This window comes from Dendrobates tinctorius, unplaced genomic scaffold (assembly GCF_039654945.1).
Source record: "Dendrobates tinctorius isolate UK_male_01 unplaced genomic scaffold, ASM3965494v1 ptg000048l, whole genome shotgun sequence".
Classification (NCBI taxonomy): Eukaryota; Metazoa; Chordata; class Amphibia; order Anura; family Dendrobatidae; genus Dendrobates; species Dendrobates tinctorius.
In genome coordinates, this window is record NW_027361716.1 from 27,270,001 (window position 1) to 27,286,821 (window position 16,821).

A 16,821-nucleotide genomic window follows, 5' to 3' on the forward strand; every position below is an offset into this window, starting at 1 on the left:
GTTTTGGGTTATTGTCCTGCTGGAAGACCCATGACCTCTGAGGTAGACCCAGCTTTCTCACACTGGGCCCTAAATTGTGCTGCAAAATTTGTTGGTAGTCTTCTGACTTCATAATGCCATGCACACGGTCAAGCAGTCCAGTGTCAGAGGCAGCAAAGCAACCCCAAAACATCAGGGAACCTCCGCCATGTTTGACGGTAGGGACCGTGTACTTTTCTTTGAATGCCTCTTTTTTCTCCTGTAAACTCTATGTTGATGCTTTTGCCCTAAAAGCTCTACTTTTGTCTCATCTGACCAGAGAAAATTCTTCCAAAATGTTTTAGGCTTTTTCAGGTAAGTTTTGGCAAACTCCAGTCTGGCTTTTTTATGTCTCGGGGTAAGAAGTGAAGTCTTCCTGGGTCTCCTACCATACAGTCCCTTTTCATTCAGATACCGACAGATAGTATGGGTTGACACCGTTGTAGTCTCGGACTGCAGGGCAGCTTGAACTTGTTTGGATGTTAGTGGAGGTTCTTTATCCAACATCCGCACAATCATGCGTTGAAATCTCTTGTCAATTTTTCTTTTCCGTCCACATCTAGGGAGGTTAGCCACAGTGCCATGGGCTTTAAACTTCTTGATGACACTGGGCACGGTAGACACAGGAACATTCTGGTCTTTGGAGATGGACTTGTAGCCTTGAGATTGCGCATGCTTCCTCATAATTTGGTTTCTCAAGTCCTCAGACAGTTCTTTGGTCTTCTTTCTTTTCTCCATGCTCAATGTGGTACGCACAAGGACACAGGACAGAGGTTGAGTCAACTTTAATCCATGTCAACTGGCTGCAAGTGTGATTTAGTTATTGCCAACACCTGTTAGGTGCCACAGATAAGTTATAGGTGCTGTTAATTACACAAATTAGAGAAGCATCACATGATTTTTCGAACAGTGCCAATACTTTTGTCCACCCTCTTTGTTATGTTTGGTGTGGAATTATATCCAATTTGGCTTTAGGACAATTCTTTTTGTGTTTTTTCATTTAAGACAAATTAAATGAAGATAATAATACCAAAGAATTAGTGTTTGCAATCATTTTCAGGAAGAAACTGAGTATTATCTGACAGAATTGCAGGGGTGTCAATACATTTGGCCATGACTGTAGATGTCCAGGGAGAGAGATCGAAAGCACTTCTGTGACACGTCAAACAGCTGCTGACAACCGGTAACTGCCAATCAACCATGGCGCTTTGGTTAGCACCGGGATGTATCACCCTCCGTCTGCTGGGAGACGGGAGCCGTGATATCCCACTAGATTATCACCCCTCCGTGTGCACCCGGGGACCGTGGTAATCTCTCCAGTGATCAGTCTGTGATATCCCCCCAGTCTGCCGCATCCGCGTGTGTGCGGGGACTGTGGCAGCCGAGGGATTCACCTGTGATACCTCCCTTAAGCTGACACCTCCGTGTATGTGTGCGGGGACCGTGACAGCTTTTTCAGAGGAATTCACCTGTGATATCCTGTCTAAGTCAAAACCTCCGCGTGGTGCGGGGAAATGATCTGACTTAGTCAGAGAGACTCGGTCTTGTTATCGGTCTCTCAGCAGCCACAAATCAAGTCACAGTCTCCACCAACTCTCTCACCCGGATCTCAGACACACAGGATCACAGTAGACACTTAGCTTATCCCAGGGTTTGGATTTGCGCGTGGACTTTTTAACACTACCTGGGTTTGGTGACCACACTGACCGGCTAGAGTTGCTGACCTGGACTGGGCACAGGGAACATTCAGGTAAGATAACTAGATTTTCTTACCTTACTTATGGAGTTGCGCAAATCTCCGTTCCCATGAGCCAAGACCTTGGCCGGCACCTCTGTCCTCTCTGGTCAGCAGGATCCCCGTGCGTTTTCGTCCACGGCCTCGAGTGGGGCGTCAATTGACGTGGATTTTTTGGTTGGGTGACTTTACCCCTGTGCATACTGTGACCTGTCCTGATTAGACAGAGTCTTATTGAGCGCTCAAAGGAAAAGAGGAAGCTACACTAAGTTAGCAACAACACATTCCAGCCGAACTCTGGAAACTTTATTCATATTCATGGTCTTTTATCAGTTCGTATAAAGGAGTGGTTACTCATTAACATAAAGGCTTTACTTCTTAGCTAATTGGTCAGTTTAAATGCATGAACAAATATGGGTGTCCGACCTGGGGTTATTTAGACACCACGTGATTTATTGTCCAGAGTCTTGCACTTGTCAGCAAGTCTCCAATATCGGCCGGACCACCTGGCCTAAGTTCCTCATTCCCTATGTCTGCTAGATATTTCTCAAGTCACAAGACAATGAGATGACTGGGTAGCAGGTTATTTCCACCATCTAGTTATAAGGTTCAAACTGTAAATATGTATCTGTGTGCATATAAGAATATATAAGAGTACATAAGTATATAGCAGTATATGGAGTATATAAACTATAGCAGGCAAGTGAGATCTATATGAAATACATATATATTTCCATAACAACATCATAATGAGCGGCGGGGCTTGATTACATCAGTGTCGCCATGGCAACCATTGTGACATCATAATGAGGGGCGGGGCTTGATATGCTCACACTGCTTCCCCATTATGCAAATAGGGGCATTATGACATCATAATGAGGGGCGCACACGCACACACTTTTTCCCCAGTATGTAGAGATAGGGGCAAAATTGTTTGGTGAATTGGAATGCGCGGGGTTAAAATTTCGCCTCACAACAGTTTATGACGCTCTCGGGGTCCAGACGTGTGACTGTGCCAAATTTTGCGACTGTGCGGATGCCTATCCCGGACATACACACACACATAATAATAATAATAATAATAAATTTTATTTTTATAGCGCCGACATATTCCGCAGCACTTTACATTTCAGAGGGGATTTGTACAGACAATAGACATTACAGCATAACAATAATCACATACAGTAGATTATAACAAATAACAAGAGGAGTGAGGGCCCTGCTCGCAAGCTTACAGTCTATGAGGAAAGAGGTAGACACGAAAGGTGGGTGGTAACAGTTGCTCTGATTGTATGGACCAGCCATAATGTTAAGTGTGTAACAGTACAGACACAGAGGGCTAATGGATGCATAAAGCATGTGGGAACATGATGCTGGGAACCTGGTTATGGTAAAACTTTTGGCTCTGCCACACAGGGATAGGTTAATGTGTTGAGGCGATAGGCCAGTCTGAATAAATGCGTTTTCAGGACACGCTTAAAATTGTGGGGATTGGGGACTAATCGTATTGACCTGGGAAGTGCATTCCAAAGAATTGGCGCGGCACGTGTAAAGTCTTGGAGACGGGAGTGGGAGGTTCTGACTATTGAGGATACTAACCTCAGGTCATCAGCAGAACGGAGGGCGCGGGTAGGGTGGTATACTGAAACAAGGGAGGAGATGTAGGGTGGTGCTGAGCCATGGAAGGCTTTGTGGGTGAGGGTAATAAGTTTATACTGAATTCTGGAGTGGATGGGTAGCCAGTGTAATGACTGGCACAAGGTAGAGGCATCGGTGTAACGATTGGTGAGGAATATGATCCTGGCTGCAGCATTCAAGACAGATTGGAGAGGGGAGAGTTTGGTAAGAGGGAGACCGATTAGAAGAGAGTTACAGTAGTCGAGACGAGAATGAATAAGAGAAACAGTAAGAGTTTTTGCAGAGTCAAAAGTAAGAAAAGGTCGAATTCTAGAAATGTTTTTGAGGTGCAGATGACAAGAGCGAGCCAGTGATCGAATGTGGGGGGCAAAGGAAAGCTCGGAATCAAGTATGACCCCAAGACAGCGGGCATGTTGCTGGGGAGTAATAGTGGAACCACACACAGAAATAGCAATGTCGGGTATAGGTGCATTAGTAGCGGGAGGAATCACCAGGAGTTCAGTCTTTGACAGGTTCAGTTTCAGATATAGTGAGGACATGATATTAGACACAGCGTTTAGACAATCGCCAGTGTTTTCTAGAAAGGCTGGCGTGATGTCAGGAGAAGCAGCGTATAATTGGGTGTCATCAGCATAGAGATGGTACTGGAAACCAAATCTACTGATTGTTTGACCAATAGGGGCAGTGTACAAGGAGAAGAGGAGGGGGCCTAGAACCGATCCTTGAGGAACCCCAACAGTAAGGGGAAGGTGAGAGGAGGAGGAACCGGCAAAAGAAACAGTAAAGGAGCGGTCGGAGAGATAGGAGAACATACATACACACTGAGCTTTATATATTAGATATCTATATATATCAGCCAGAGCCACCGGACTACTACCACTAATATCCCATATCATCCCGTTAGAGCCACCGGACTACTACCCCTAATATCCCACATCATCCTGTCCGAGCCATCGCACTACCACCCACAATATCCCACATCATCGCGTTAGCCAGAGCCACCGGACTACTACACCTAATATCCCACATCATCTCGTCAGCCAGAGACACCGGACTGCTACCCCTAATATCCAACATCATCTCGTCAGCCTAGGATCAGAACAACAGTGCTGAGTGGAACGGTCCTAACTTCCATACGGGAGATCCCTTTAATAGAAGCCTGGGGTCAGTATCACAGCGCTGAGGGATTTGCCCTATGGGATGGAGGATGTGTGATGGGTAAATGGGCAGGGAGGGGGGGGGATTCATTTCTGTCATGTGCTCTCTGCTCCTATCTGGGGGGCAGACAATGTCTGGGAGCTTATGTTTCCGGGGATGCTAGATTTCTCCCACAATAGCAGTGTCAGCTGAGGTGTTGTGGAGTGGAAAAATGTGGCTCATAGCAACCAATCACAGCTCAGCTTCTTTTAAACAGCTCTAGTGAAATGAAAGATGCTTTGTGATTGGTTGGTAATACACACATACATTCAGTTTTATATATATATACTGTAGATTACAAATGCACATCCAGAAAGCCTGATCTTTTATATCAATGTTCTTCAACTCCAGTACTCAAGACACACCAACAGGTCAAGTCTTCAGAATTTCCTTAGCATTGCACAGGTGGTAATTTCATCACCTGCTCAAGCATTAATTCCATTACCTGTGCAATACTAAGGGAATCCTGTAAACATGTTGGTGGGTCTTGCGGATTGGAGTTGAGAAACACTGTCTTATATGATTATATACAAAAGTAAAAGCACAAGAAAGCAAATAAATTGACTTACACCAGAATGTCCAGTTACAGATATGAATCCTTCCTTTATGTCACTGATAAGAGTAGGCCATGAGTTGTGGTTTGCCCTTATGATGTCCAGGTCCCATACCTCAGCCTAAAATGATAATATAGCAGTAAAAAACAATCCATTTGGTGTAGAGACACGATAAAAATATGTCCACCTTGACAGTAGCCAGTTATAACAGCATTTATCATATTGAACAGTATATGAAAGAGATACAGTGGGAGATGTATATACACTTACGGAAACTTCAGGAGATTGATGCAGCCCCAAACCATAGACCGCATGAATGATAGCTTGGCTGCACAATCTTCTCTGAAATTCTCCAGTGATGGGGTATATGCACACGTTGCGGATTTGCAGCAGATCTGCTGCAGAATTCCTAATGACTTGCAGTACAATGTAAGAGCGGTTTATTTTCCGCAGCATGTCACTTTGAAAAAATTCCGCAGCGTTTTTACACCCATTCCATTATAGGAATCCGCAGGTGTAAAAATGCAGGCAAAATCCGCACAAAATCCGCAAAAAATCCACAGGAAATAGATTCTGTGCTGAAAATTCAGCACACGAATCCACAACGAGTGCACATACCCTTAATGGAAAATATAGTTTAAAGAGCTGTTTGGGTCTATAAGTGGAGACCTGACTAGTCTGTACCCACAGGGAGGACTACAGAGCACAGATGGGGGTACTACCAGACTAGTTGGGCATCTCACCATCTTCTCCGTGCCAGCTCTTCAAACAAGAAGTGTGCTGAAACACTGGTGTTTCACAAAAAAAAAAAAAAAAAACAACATTCCTGGCTAGCAAAGGTGGATCCAGATTTTGAATCATGCTGCTCGTGGTTTAGGCAGCATGCATCGCCTGACAAGTTTCCTTTAATGATCTTGATGACACATTAGGTTTTAAGTAACGATGCCTAAAAAGGGTTGTGCCACCTTAAAGAATACATTTTAAGGGAAGGTACCACGTTTGTAGATCATTAATAAATCAATGTAATGTAGCATAACATACTGTTATAACCAAGTTTTGAATGCACTTGAAACATATTTCGTGAGTTATCGGAGTTTAAAAAAATCACTGGAGACTGACATCTTGCTTTCACAGTAGCAGCAGGACACTTTCAGACTGGGCTGAGGAGTCGGTAAACCAAACCTGCGACTCCAACTCCTCAATTTCCATGACACAGACTCCGACTCCACCAAAATGGACTCGAACTCCACAGCCCTGCTTTCAGTGTCATAATACGGCACCCCATGGTCATAGGAGATTACAGACGACGCCGACCCTATCTATTCTAATGGAACTGTCACTGCTGTGAACTGGGCACGCCTCTGTGGGCTGCACAATTCACAGTAGTGGGAGTGTTCTGCTGCCAATTTCATGGAGCCCTCGGATCTGCTAACATAAGCAGTACAGATCCTAGATTGACAGGAGTGAAATGTGGGAGAAAAGCGAGGCAGAGTAGCAGCGACTGCAAAGACATCAAGGAGGAAGTGTACCATCAGCATTATAGGAGCAGTAACATTGGCCTGAGCTGTGATTCATCCCTCAGTAAGATAAGGAGATGCAGTCTGCAGTGAATGGCCAGGCATTGTGGAGGGGGGTGAGAGGGGATACATGTAATCTGGGTGAGGGAGATATATGAAGACTGATGGGAGATTGACAGTAACTGCTGGTGATAGCAGATTACAGGGCATTCACCCACAAAATGGCACTGACTTGTGATGCTACTCTTCATTCTGCCCCAGGGATAATAAACACCCAAAATGGGAGGGAAATTGTGATGTCAGCAGTTACTGCCTCAATTTTCCAGCTAACAAAAAAGCTGGTCTTACTATAGCTGACTGAGGTCTAAAACAGAAAATGTCCCCCTAGTGGTAATTATATATAGTTGTAAAAAATATATATTTTCCATATAGAAATGTTTGCAAACACTGCAAACATTGCATTAATACATTTTAATTACTATTTTAAGGTTAATTTCACAAAAAAACAAACTACAAAAAAAACTGGTGGCACCTGCCCTTTAACCAAGCAAAAAAAGTAGACATAAAAATGGTTTTGTAATTTAAAGTTTTTAAAAATTATGCTCCATTCAAAGAATAAACTTTAATTTGCTGAAGTATGCTCCTTAGAGTTATTACATCTGCAAGCTTTAGCCGTCCTCTCAATGGCCGATCAGTTGACCGAGCATGAACACTTCCTGTTATCATGTGAGTTCACCCCAACTCCCCACCCCCAGTGTGCACAACATATGCTCACCTCACATACTGCTGCAGAAGAAAGGAAGCATGTCTGACTAATTACTACCGGTACGTTACAAAACCAGTTATTCCCATCTTTTCTGTTTAAATGTATTCTTCATGGTGGCACAACCCCTTTTATTAGTAAAATACTAAAACAAACACAGTCTTCACAGATTCCTCTTATTCTGGCCCACGGGATATGAAAACTGATTACCTTTCCCAAGCAAGGGTTTGTGAGTGTGGACCAAAAGTCACTAACAATATTAATCTTTGGAGCATTGTTCTGAATCTCATAGCTTTACAATGGGACAGCACCATCAATCCACAAAGCTGACTGTCATAGAATGGTAGAGTTGGAAGGGACCTCCTGGGTCATCTGGTCCAACCCCCTGCTCAAAGCAGGATTCACTAAATCATTCCAGACAGATGTCTGTCCAGCCTCTGTTTGAAGACTTCCACTGAAGGAGAACTCGCCACCTCTCGTGGCAGCCTGTTCCACTCATTGATCATCAACCTGTCAAAAAGATTTTTCTAATATCTAATCTGTGTCTCATCCCATTCAGTTTCATCTCATTGCTTCTAGTCTTTCCTTGTGCAAATGAGAATAAAGATGATCCTTCTACAATGTGACAGCCCTTGAGATATTTATAGACAGCTATTAAGTCTCCTCTCAGCTTTCTTTTTTGTAAGCTAAACAAACCCTAATCCTGTAACAGTTCCCCATAAGACATGGTTTGCAGACCGGTCACAATTCTGGTTGCTCTTCTCTGAACTTGCTCCAGTTTGTTGATGTCTTTTTTAAAATGTGGCGCCCAAAACTGGAAAGAGTATTCCAGATGAGGTCTCACCAAGGAGGCGTGGAGGGCAATAATGACATAATGACTTCACATGATCTAGACTGTATGCTTCTGTTAACAAATCCCAGAATTGTATTTGCCTTTTTTGCTGCTGCATCACACTGTTGACTCATGTTCAGTCTGTGATCTATTAATGTGTCATTTTCACATGTGTTGTTGCTTACCCCTATCCCTCCCATTCTGGATATGCTTTTTTCATTTTTAATGCCCAGATGTAGTACTTTGGATTTTTCCATGTTAAAAACCATTCTGTTATTTGCTGCTCACAGCTCCAGTTTATTTATAGCTTTTTGAATCCACTCTATCTCTTCTCTAGTATTAGCTATGCCTCCTAGCTTTAGATCATCAGCAAATTTAATCAGTTTACCCTCAATTCCTTCATCTAAATCATTGAGAAAGATGTTGAACAATACAGGGCCCAGGACAGAGCCCTGTGGTACCCCACTTGAGACATTCTTTCAACTGGATGTGCAGCCATTTACGACCACTCTTTGGGTCCAATTACTAAGACAGTCATGAATCCACCTAACAGTTGCCTTGTCCATTCCATACTTAGTCATTATTTCTATAAGGATAGTATGAGATACTTTGTCAAATGATTTTGTTAAAGTCAAGATATACTATATCTAAAGCAAATAAATATGCACAATTTAGTCTAAAAACTTATATACTGGCACTTCAATAGCATAAACCAAACAAAACCAGACTTGCATCATATAGTTGCCGATAAAGCGATCCAGAAAAATAATTAAAATACATATTTATTTATTAATACATTTTTTAAAAACATTATATTCTTTAATAAAACAACAAAATAACCCAGTAGAAGGATAAGACACGCTGACAAAAATTGTATATAAAATGAAAATACTGGACCGAAAATGACACAATGTGTCTAATTCCTCATAGAATCATAGAACCGTAGAGTTGGAAGGGACCTCCTGGGCCATCTGGTCCAACCCCCTGCTCAAAGCAGGATTCGCTAAATCATCCCAGTCAGATGTCTGTCCAGCCTCTGTTTGAAGACTTCCATTGAAGGAGAACTCACCACTTCTCGTGGCAGCCTGTTGCACTCATTGATCACTCTAACTGTCAAAAAGTTTTTTCTAATATCTAATCTGTGTCTCCTCCCATTCAGTTTCATCCCATTGCTTCTAGTCTTTCCTTGTGCAAATGAGAATAAAGTTGATCCTTCTACAATGTGACAGCCCTTTAGATATTTGTAGACAGCTATTAAGTCTCCTCTCAGTCTTCTCTTTTGCAAACTAAACATTCCCAAATCCTGCAACCTTTCCTCATAAGACAGGGTTTGCAGACCGGTCACCATTCTGGTCGCTCTTTTCTGAACTTGCTCCAGTTTGTTGATGTCTTTTTTAAAATGTGGTGCCCAAAACTGGACACAATATTCCAGATGAGGTCTGACCAAAGAGGAGTAGAGGGAAATAATGACTTCACGTGATCTAGACTGTATGCTTCTGTTAATACATCCTAGAATTGCATTTGCCTTTTTTGCTGCTGCATCACACTGTTGACTCATATTCAGTCTGTGATCTATTAGTATACCCAAGTCTTTTTCACATGTGCTGTCACTTAGCCCTATTCCTCCCATTCTATATATGCTTTTTCCATTTTTATTGCCCAGATGTAGTACTTTGCATTTCTCCCTGTTAAAAACCATTCTGTTAGTTGCTGCCCACTTCTCCAGTTTATTTAAATCTTTTTGAATCCTCTCTCTCTCTTCTCTAGTATTAGCTATCCCTCCTAGCTTTGTGTCATCAGCAAATTTAATCAGTTTACCCTCAATTCCTTCATCTAAATCATTGATAAAGATGTTGAACAATACAGGGCCCAGGACAGAGCCCTGTGGTACCCCACTTGAGACATTCTTCCAACTGGATGTGCAGCCATTTACGACCACTCTTTGGGTCCGATCACTAAGCCAGTTATGAATCCACCTAACAGTTGCCTTGTCCATTCCATACTTAATCATTTTTTCAATAAGGATTGTATGAGAGACTTTGTCAAATGCTTTGCTGAAGTCAAGATATACTATATCTACAGCATTTCCTTGATCCACCCAATCAGTGATACCGTCATAGAAGGAAATTAAGTTAGTCTGACATGACTTATTAGTTACAAACCCATGCTGACTCTGTTTAATCACTTCATTCTTATCCAGGTATTGACATACATGTTGTTTAATAATTTGTTCAAAGATCTTTCCTGGTATAGAAGTCAGACTCACCGGCCTATAGTTACCTGGGTCCACCTTCTTCCCCTTTTTGAAGATAGGAACAACATTTGCTCTTCTCCAGTCTTCTGGCACTTCTCCTGTTCTCCAAGAATTTTCAAAGATTATAGAGAGGGGTTCAAAAATTTCTTCTGCTATCTCCTTCAGTACTCTGGGGTGTAATTCATCTGGACCTGGAGACTTGAATTCATTTAGGCTAGCTAAGTGTTTCCTCACTATCTTTCTGTTTATAGATATCCTGGATTCTTCTATTCCCTTAATAGGACAGTGAATAACAGTTGATGTTACATTTCCTTTCTGAGAGAAAACAGATGCAAAATAGGAATTTAAAAGTTCAGCCTTCTCAACATCCTGTCTTACCATTTCATCATTTTCATCCTGTAAAAATCCTATAGCATCTTTGACTTTTCTTTTACTTTTGACATATCCCCAAAATCCTTTATTATTGCTTTTGACATCTCTTGCAAGCCTCAATTCATTTTCAGCTTTAGATAATCTGATTTGTGCCCTGCAGGTTCTGCAGACAGCATTATATTCTTCTTTAGATATGCCTCCCTCTTTCCATTTTATAAACATTTTTTTCTTCCTTTTTAGCATGTGCTTAAGTTCTGTGTTCATCCATCCTGGTTTCCTTAACTGCTTCCTATTCTTCCCTCTTTTCGGAATTGTTAACAACTGTGCTTTGAGAATTTCATTTTTCAAGATTTCCCATCCTTCCTGGACATTTTTGTCTTTAAGGATATCCAGCCATTGGATCCCTCCAATTCTCTTTCTGAATCCCTTAAAATCTGCCTTTCTGAAATCTAACCTTGACGTCTGAGTCTTCACAGGTCTTCCGCCTCTAGTTATCCAAAATTCTAAAATAGCATGGTCGCTACCTCCTAGGGTCCCAGCCACTTTTACCTCCTCAACCATTTCCTCCCTGTTTATAAGGATTAGATCCAAGGTAGCAGTTCCCCTTGTTTTCTCCCTTACCTTTTGGAAGATAAAGTTGTCAGCAAGAGAGGATAAGAATTTCCTTGATCTGTTAGTTTTGCCTGAGAGAGATTCCCAACAAATGTCTGGATAGTTGAAATCTCCCATGACAACTATGTCATATTTTTTTGAGAACTTGGCCATTTGATGCATAAAGAGTTCATCCATAGCTTCAGCTTGCACAGGCGGCCTGTAGTAAATGCCTACAATGGTGTCCTTTCCATTGTTCTGTCCTTGTATTCTTACCCAAACAGTTTCCACAGAACTCCCAGTCTCTGAAGCTTCAATCTCTGTGCAGATATACGCGTTTCTAACATACAATGCGACACCTCCTCCTCGTTTATCAAGTCTGTTTCTTGCAAATAAGTTGTATCCTTCTAGTCTTGTATTCCAATCATGTGTATTGTCCCACCAAGTTTCAGTGATTCCAATGACATCATATTTCTTTTCCTGTGTTAGTAGTTCCAATTCTCCTTGTTTGTTGCCCATGCTTTGTGCATTAGTATAGAAACATTTTAGTTTGTGATTGGTTTCTCTTTCTCCAATATTTTTATTAATTAGATTCTTTCGTCTTTGTTCTTCCTTTCCACTTCTAATAGCAGAGTTCTCAATAGCATTTGTCAGGTGTATGGCTTTTTCTGGTCTTTTGCTTCCCTTCCCATGTTGTTCTAGTTTAAAGCTCTCCTTACAAGTGTAGCAAGGCGACTTCCAAATACATGCTTACCAGTCTTCGTAAGGTGCACCCCATCTCTAGCAAGTAGTCCATCGTATAAGTAGTTCACTCCGTGATCCAGAAATCCAAATCGTTGCTGACGGCACCATCGACGTAGCCAGTTGTTCACCTGCAGAATCTTATTCCACCTCCTTGTTCCATGGCCATCCACTGGGAGGATGGAAGAGAAGACCACCTGCGCTCCCAGTTCTTTCACTTTCTTGCCTAAGTCTTCAAAGTCTCTGCAGATGGTTTCCAGGTCGTTTCTTGCAGTGTCATTTGTCCCCACATGTAGTAGCAGGAATGGGTAGTCATCTGTAGGTCTGAAGAGTCCTGATATCCTGTCAGACACATCTTTAATTTTTGCACCTGGAAGACAGCACATTTCTCTTGAAGTTATATCCGGTCTGCAGATAGCGGCCTCAGTTCCTCTCAACAGGGAATCCCCCATGACCACCACTCTCCGTTTCTTCTTCACAACATTTTTCTTTCTCCATCCAGGAGGACTCTGAAGGCGTACAAGGTTGCTGCTTGTTGGCAAAGTTTTATCCTGATGTATTTCTTCATTGTTTTCCTGCGTGAGAGCCTGGTACTGGTTTCTGAGCAGTATGGGTGCTGACTGCCTCCTGATCCTCCTGCTTCTCTGGGTCACATGTCTCCATTCCTCTGTTTCTTCAGGTGCACTTCGAATTTCTTCTCTTTCTGTAACATGAAGAGATAATTCTGCTCTGTCCAAGAACTCTTCACCTTCCTTAATGATCTTCAACGTAGCTAACCTCTCTTCGAGATTTTGCAACTTTTCCTCCAACAGGGACACAAGCTTGCATTTGTGGCATGTGAAGTTTGGCTTTTCCACTGGTAAGTCTGTGAACATGTAGCAAGAAATGCAGCTCACCAAATGGCTCCTGGCCTCTTCCATCTTGAGATTTCTTAAAAACGATGAAAGATGAGCCCAAATTTCCAATTTCCTCTTTTCAGCTGCAACGGCCAAAACCCAGTGATCGTTGAGCTCGCGGAGACTCTTCACTTATCCCAGAAGTCACTGGGAATATGCAAATGATCTCCTCAAGACTCTTCCCCTGGTTTTCCGATTTCCTCTTTTCAGCTGCAACGGCCAAAACCCAGTGATCGTTGAGCTCGCGGAGACTCTTCACTTATCCCAGAAGTCACTGGGAATATGCAAATGATCTCCTCAAGACTCTTCCCCTGGTTTTCCGATTTCCTCTTTTCAGCTGCAACGGCCAAAACCCAGTGATCGTTGAGCTCGCGGAGACTCTTCACTTATCCCAGAAGGCACTGGGAATATGCAAATGATCTCCTCAAGACTCTTCCCCTGGTTTTCCGATTTCCTCTTTTCAGCTGCAACGGCCAAAACCCAGTGATCGTTGAGCTCGCGGAGACTCTTCACTTATCCCAGAAGGCACTGGGAATATGCAAATGATCTCCTCAAGACTCTTCCCCTGGTTTTCCGATTTCCTCTTTTCAGCTGCAACGGCCAAAACCCAGTGATCGTTGAGCTCGCGGAGACTCTTCACTTATCCCAGAAGTCACTGGGAATATGCAAATGATCTCCTCAAGACTCTTCCCCTGGTTTTCCGATTTCCTCTTTTCAGCTGCAACGGCCAAAACCCAGTGATCGTTGAGCTCGCGGAGACTCTTCACTTATCCCAGAAGTCACTGGGAATATGCAAATGATCTCCTCAAGACTCTTCCCCTGGTTTTCCGATTTCCTCTTTTCAGCTGCAACGGCCAAAACCCAGTGATCGTTGAGCTCGCGGAGACTCTTCACTTATCCCAGAAGGCACTGGGAATATGCAAATGATCTCCTCAAGACTCTTCCCCTGGTTTTCCGATTTCCTCTTTTCAGCTGCAACGGCCAAAACCCAGTGATCGTTGAGCTCGCGGAGACTCTTCACTTATCCCAGAAGGCACTGGGAATATGCAAATGATCTCCTCAAGACTCTTCCCCTGGTTTTCCGATTTCCTCTTTTCAGCTGCAACGGCCAAAACCCAGTGATCGTTGAGCTCGCGGAGACTCTTCACTTATCCCAGAAGGCACTGGGAATATGCAAATGATCTCCTCAAGACTCTTCCCCTGGTTAATGACATAAGGTTAAGAACATCTAATTCACAATTATTGTAATAGTCCAAAATTATATAGCTTCCTGAAAAAATCATTATAATGCAGCTTTATACAAAAAATTTTTATATAAATCAATCATAAATGGACAATGTGCAAATAAACAATGTGAACAAAAGACTGCAGCATTTTCAGGATGATTGCCATATGTATAAAGGGTTAAAACCGCTAATGTGCAAATATAACAAAATTACCTAGAGACAATTATACATACATTATATATATATATATATATATATATATATATACATACACACACACATACATACACACACACTAGCTGAAGAGTTCGGCGCTGCCCGGGCATAGTAACTAACTGTGGTTAGTTATAGCAAATTATAATTATCCTCCATCCCATAGTCCCGTGCCCATATACCCATCATACATATCCACGATCCCATAGGCCCGCGCCCATATACCCATCATACATATCCTCCATCCCATAGTCCAGTGCCCATATACCCATCATACTTATTCTCCATCCCATAGTCCCATGAACATATACGCATCATACATATCCTCCATCCCATAGGCCAATGCCCATATACTCATCATACATATCCACCATCCCATAGTCGAGTGCCCATATACCCATCATACATATCCTCCATCCCATAGTCCCATGCCCATATACCCATCACACATCCTCCATCCCATAGTCCCGTGCCCATATACCCATCATACATATTCTCCATCCCATAGTCCCATGCCCATATACCCATCATACTTATTCTCCATCCCATAGTCCCATGAACATATACGCATCATACATATTCGCCATCCCATAGTCGAGTGCCCATACACCCATCACACATCCTTCATCTCATAGTCCCATGCCCATATACCCATCATACATATCCTCCATCCCATAGTCCCGTGCCCATATACCCATCATTCATATCCTCCATCCCATAGTCCCATGCCCATATACATATCCTCCATCCCATAGTCCAGTGCCCATATACCCATCACACATCCTCCATCCCATAGTCCCGTGCCCATATACCCGTCATACATATCCTCCATCCCATAGTCCAGTTCCCATATACCCATCACACATCCTCCATCCCATAGTCCCGTGTCCATATACCCGTCATACATATTCTCCATCCCATAGTCCCGTGTCCATATACCCATCATACATATTCTCCATCCCATAGTCCCGTGTCCATATACCCATCATACATATTCTCCATCCCATAGTCCCGTGTCCATATACCCATCATACATATCCTCCATCCCATAGTCCAGTGTCCATAAACCCAGCACACATCCTCCATCCCATAGTCCCGTGCCCATATACCCATCATACATATCCACTATTCCATAGGCCCATGTCCATATACCCGTCATACATATCTTCCATCCCACAGTCCAGTGCCCATATACCCATCACACATCCTCCATCCCATAGTCAACCATTATGACATCATGAGCGGCTGGGTTTGATGACATCAGCGTCGCCATGGCAACCATTGTGACATCATAATGAGGGGCGGGGCTTGATACACACACTGCTTCCCCATTATGCAAATAGGGGCATTATGACATCATAATGAGGGGCACGACTTGACGCGCACCCACTTTTTCCCCAGTATGTAGATAGGAGCAAAATTGTTTGGTGAATTGGAACGCGCGGGGTTAAAATTTCGCCTCACAACATAGCTTAGGACGCTCTCGGGGTCCAGACGTGTGACTGTGCCAAATTATGTTGCTGTAGCTGCGACGGTGCGGAAGCCTATCCCGGACATACACACATACACACTTTGAGCTTTATATATTAGATATATATACACGTGATTGAAGCACGTGGTAGTGTGGCGCATTTTGTGTGTGTGTTCATATCCCCGTGTGTGCTGAGTATCCCATGTCAGGGCCCCACCTTAGCAACTGTACGGTATATACTCTTTGGCGCCATCACTCTCATTCTTTATGTCTCCCTTGTTCACATTTGGCAGCTGTCAATTTGCCTCCAGCACTTTTCCTTTCACTTTTTCCCCATTATGTAGATAGGGGCAAAATTGTTTGGTGAACTGGAACGCGCGGGGTTAAAATTTCGCCTCAACATAGCGTATGACGCTCTCGGGGTCCAGACATGTGACTGTGCAAAATTTTGTGGCTGTAGCTGCGACGGTGCGGGTGCCAATCCCGGACATACACATCCACATTGAGGGATAGGCATCCGCACCGTCGCAGCTACAGCCACAAAATTTGGCACAGTCACACGTCTGGACCCCGAGAGCATCCTAAGCTATGTTGTGAGGCGAAATTTTAACCCCGTGCGTTCCAATTCACCAAACAATTTTGCCCCTATCTACATAATGGGGAAACTGTGTGCGTATCAAGCCTCGCCCCTCATTATGATGTCACAATGGTTGCCATGGCGACGCTGATGTCACCAAGCCCCGCCGCTCATTATGATGTCATAATGGTTGACTATGGGATGGAGGATGTGTGATGGGTATATG

General features: G+C 43.1%; 1 protein-coding gene across 3 annotated transcripts in view; it reads right to left on the reverse strand.

Moving 5' to 3' along the window:
* EDC4 (enhancer of mRNA decapping 4) overlaps nt 1–16,821 on the reverse strand; it is a 634,971-nt gene that overhangs the window by 466,858 nt on the left and 151,292 nt on the right. For all 3 annotated transcript variants that reach the window (XM_073576355.1, XM_073576356.1, XM_073576357.1), the window contains exon 7: nt 5,158–5,262. In XM_073576355.1, coding sequence (XP_073432456.1) covers nt 5,158–5,262 — 105 coding nt within the window. The remainder of the gene's footprint in view (nt 1–5,157; nt 5,263–16,821) is intronic.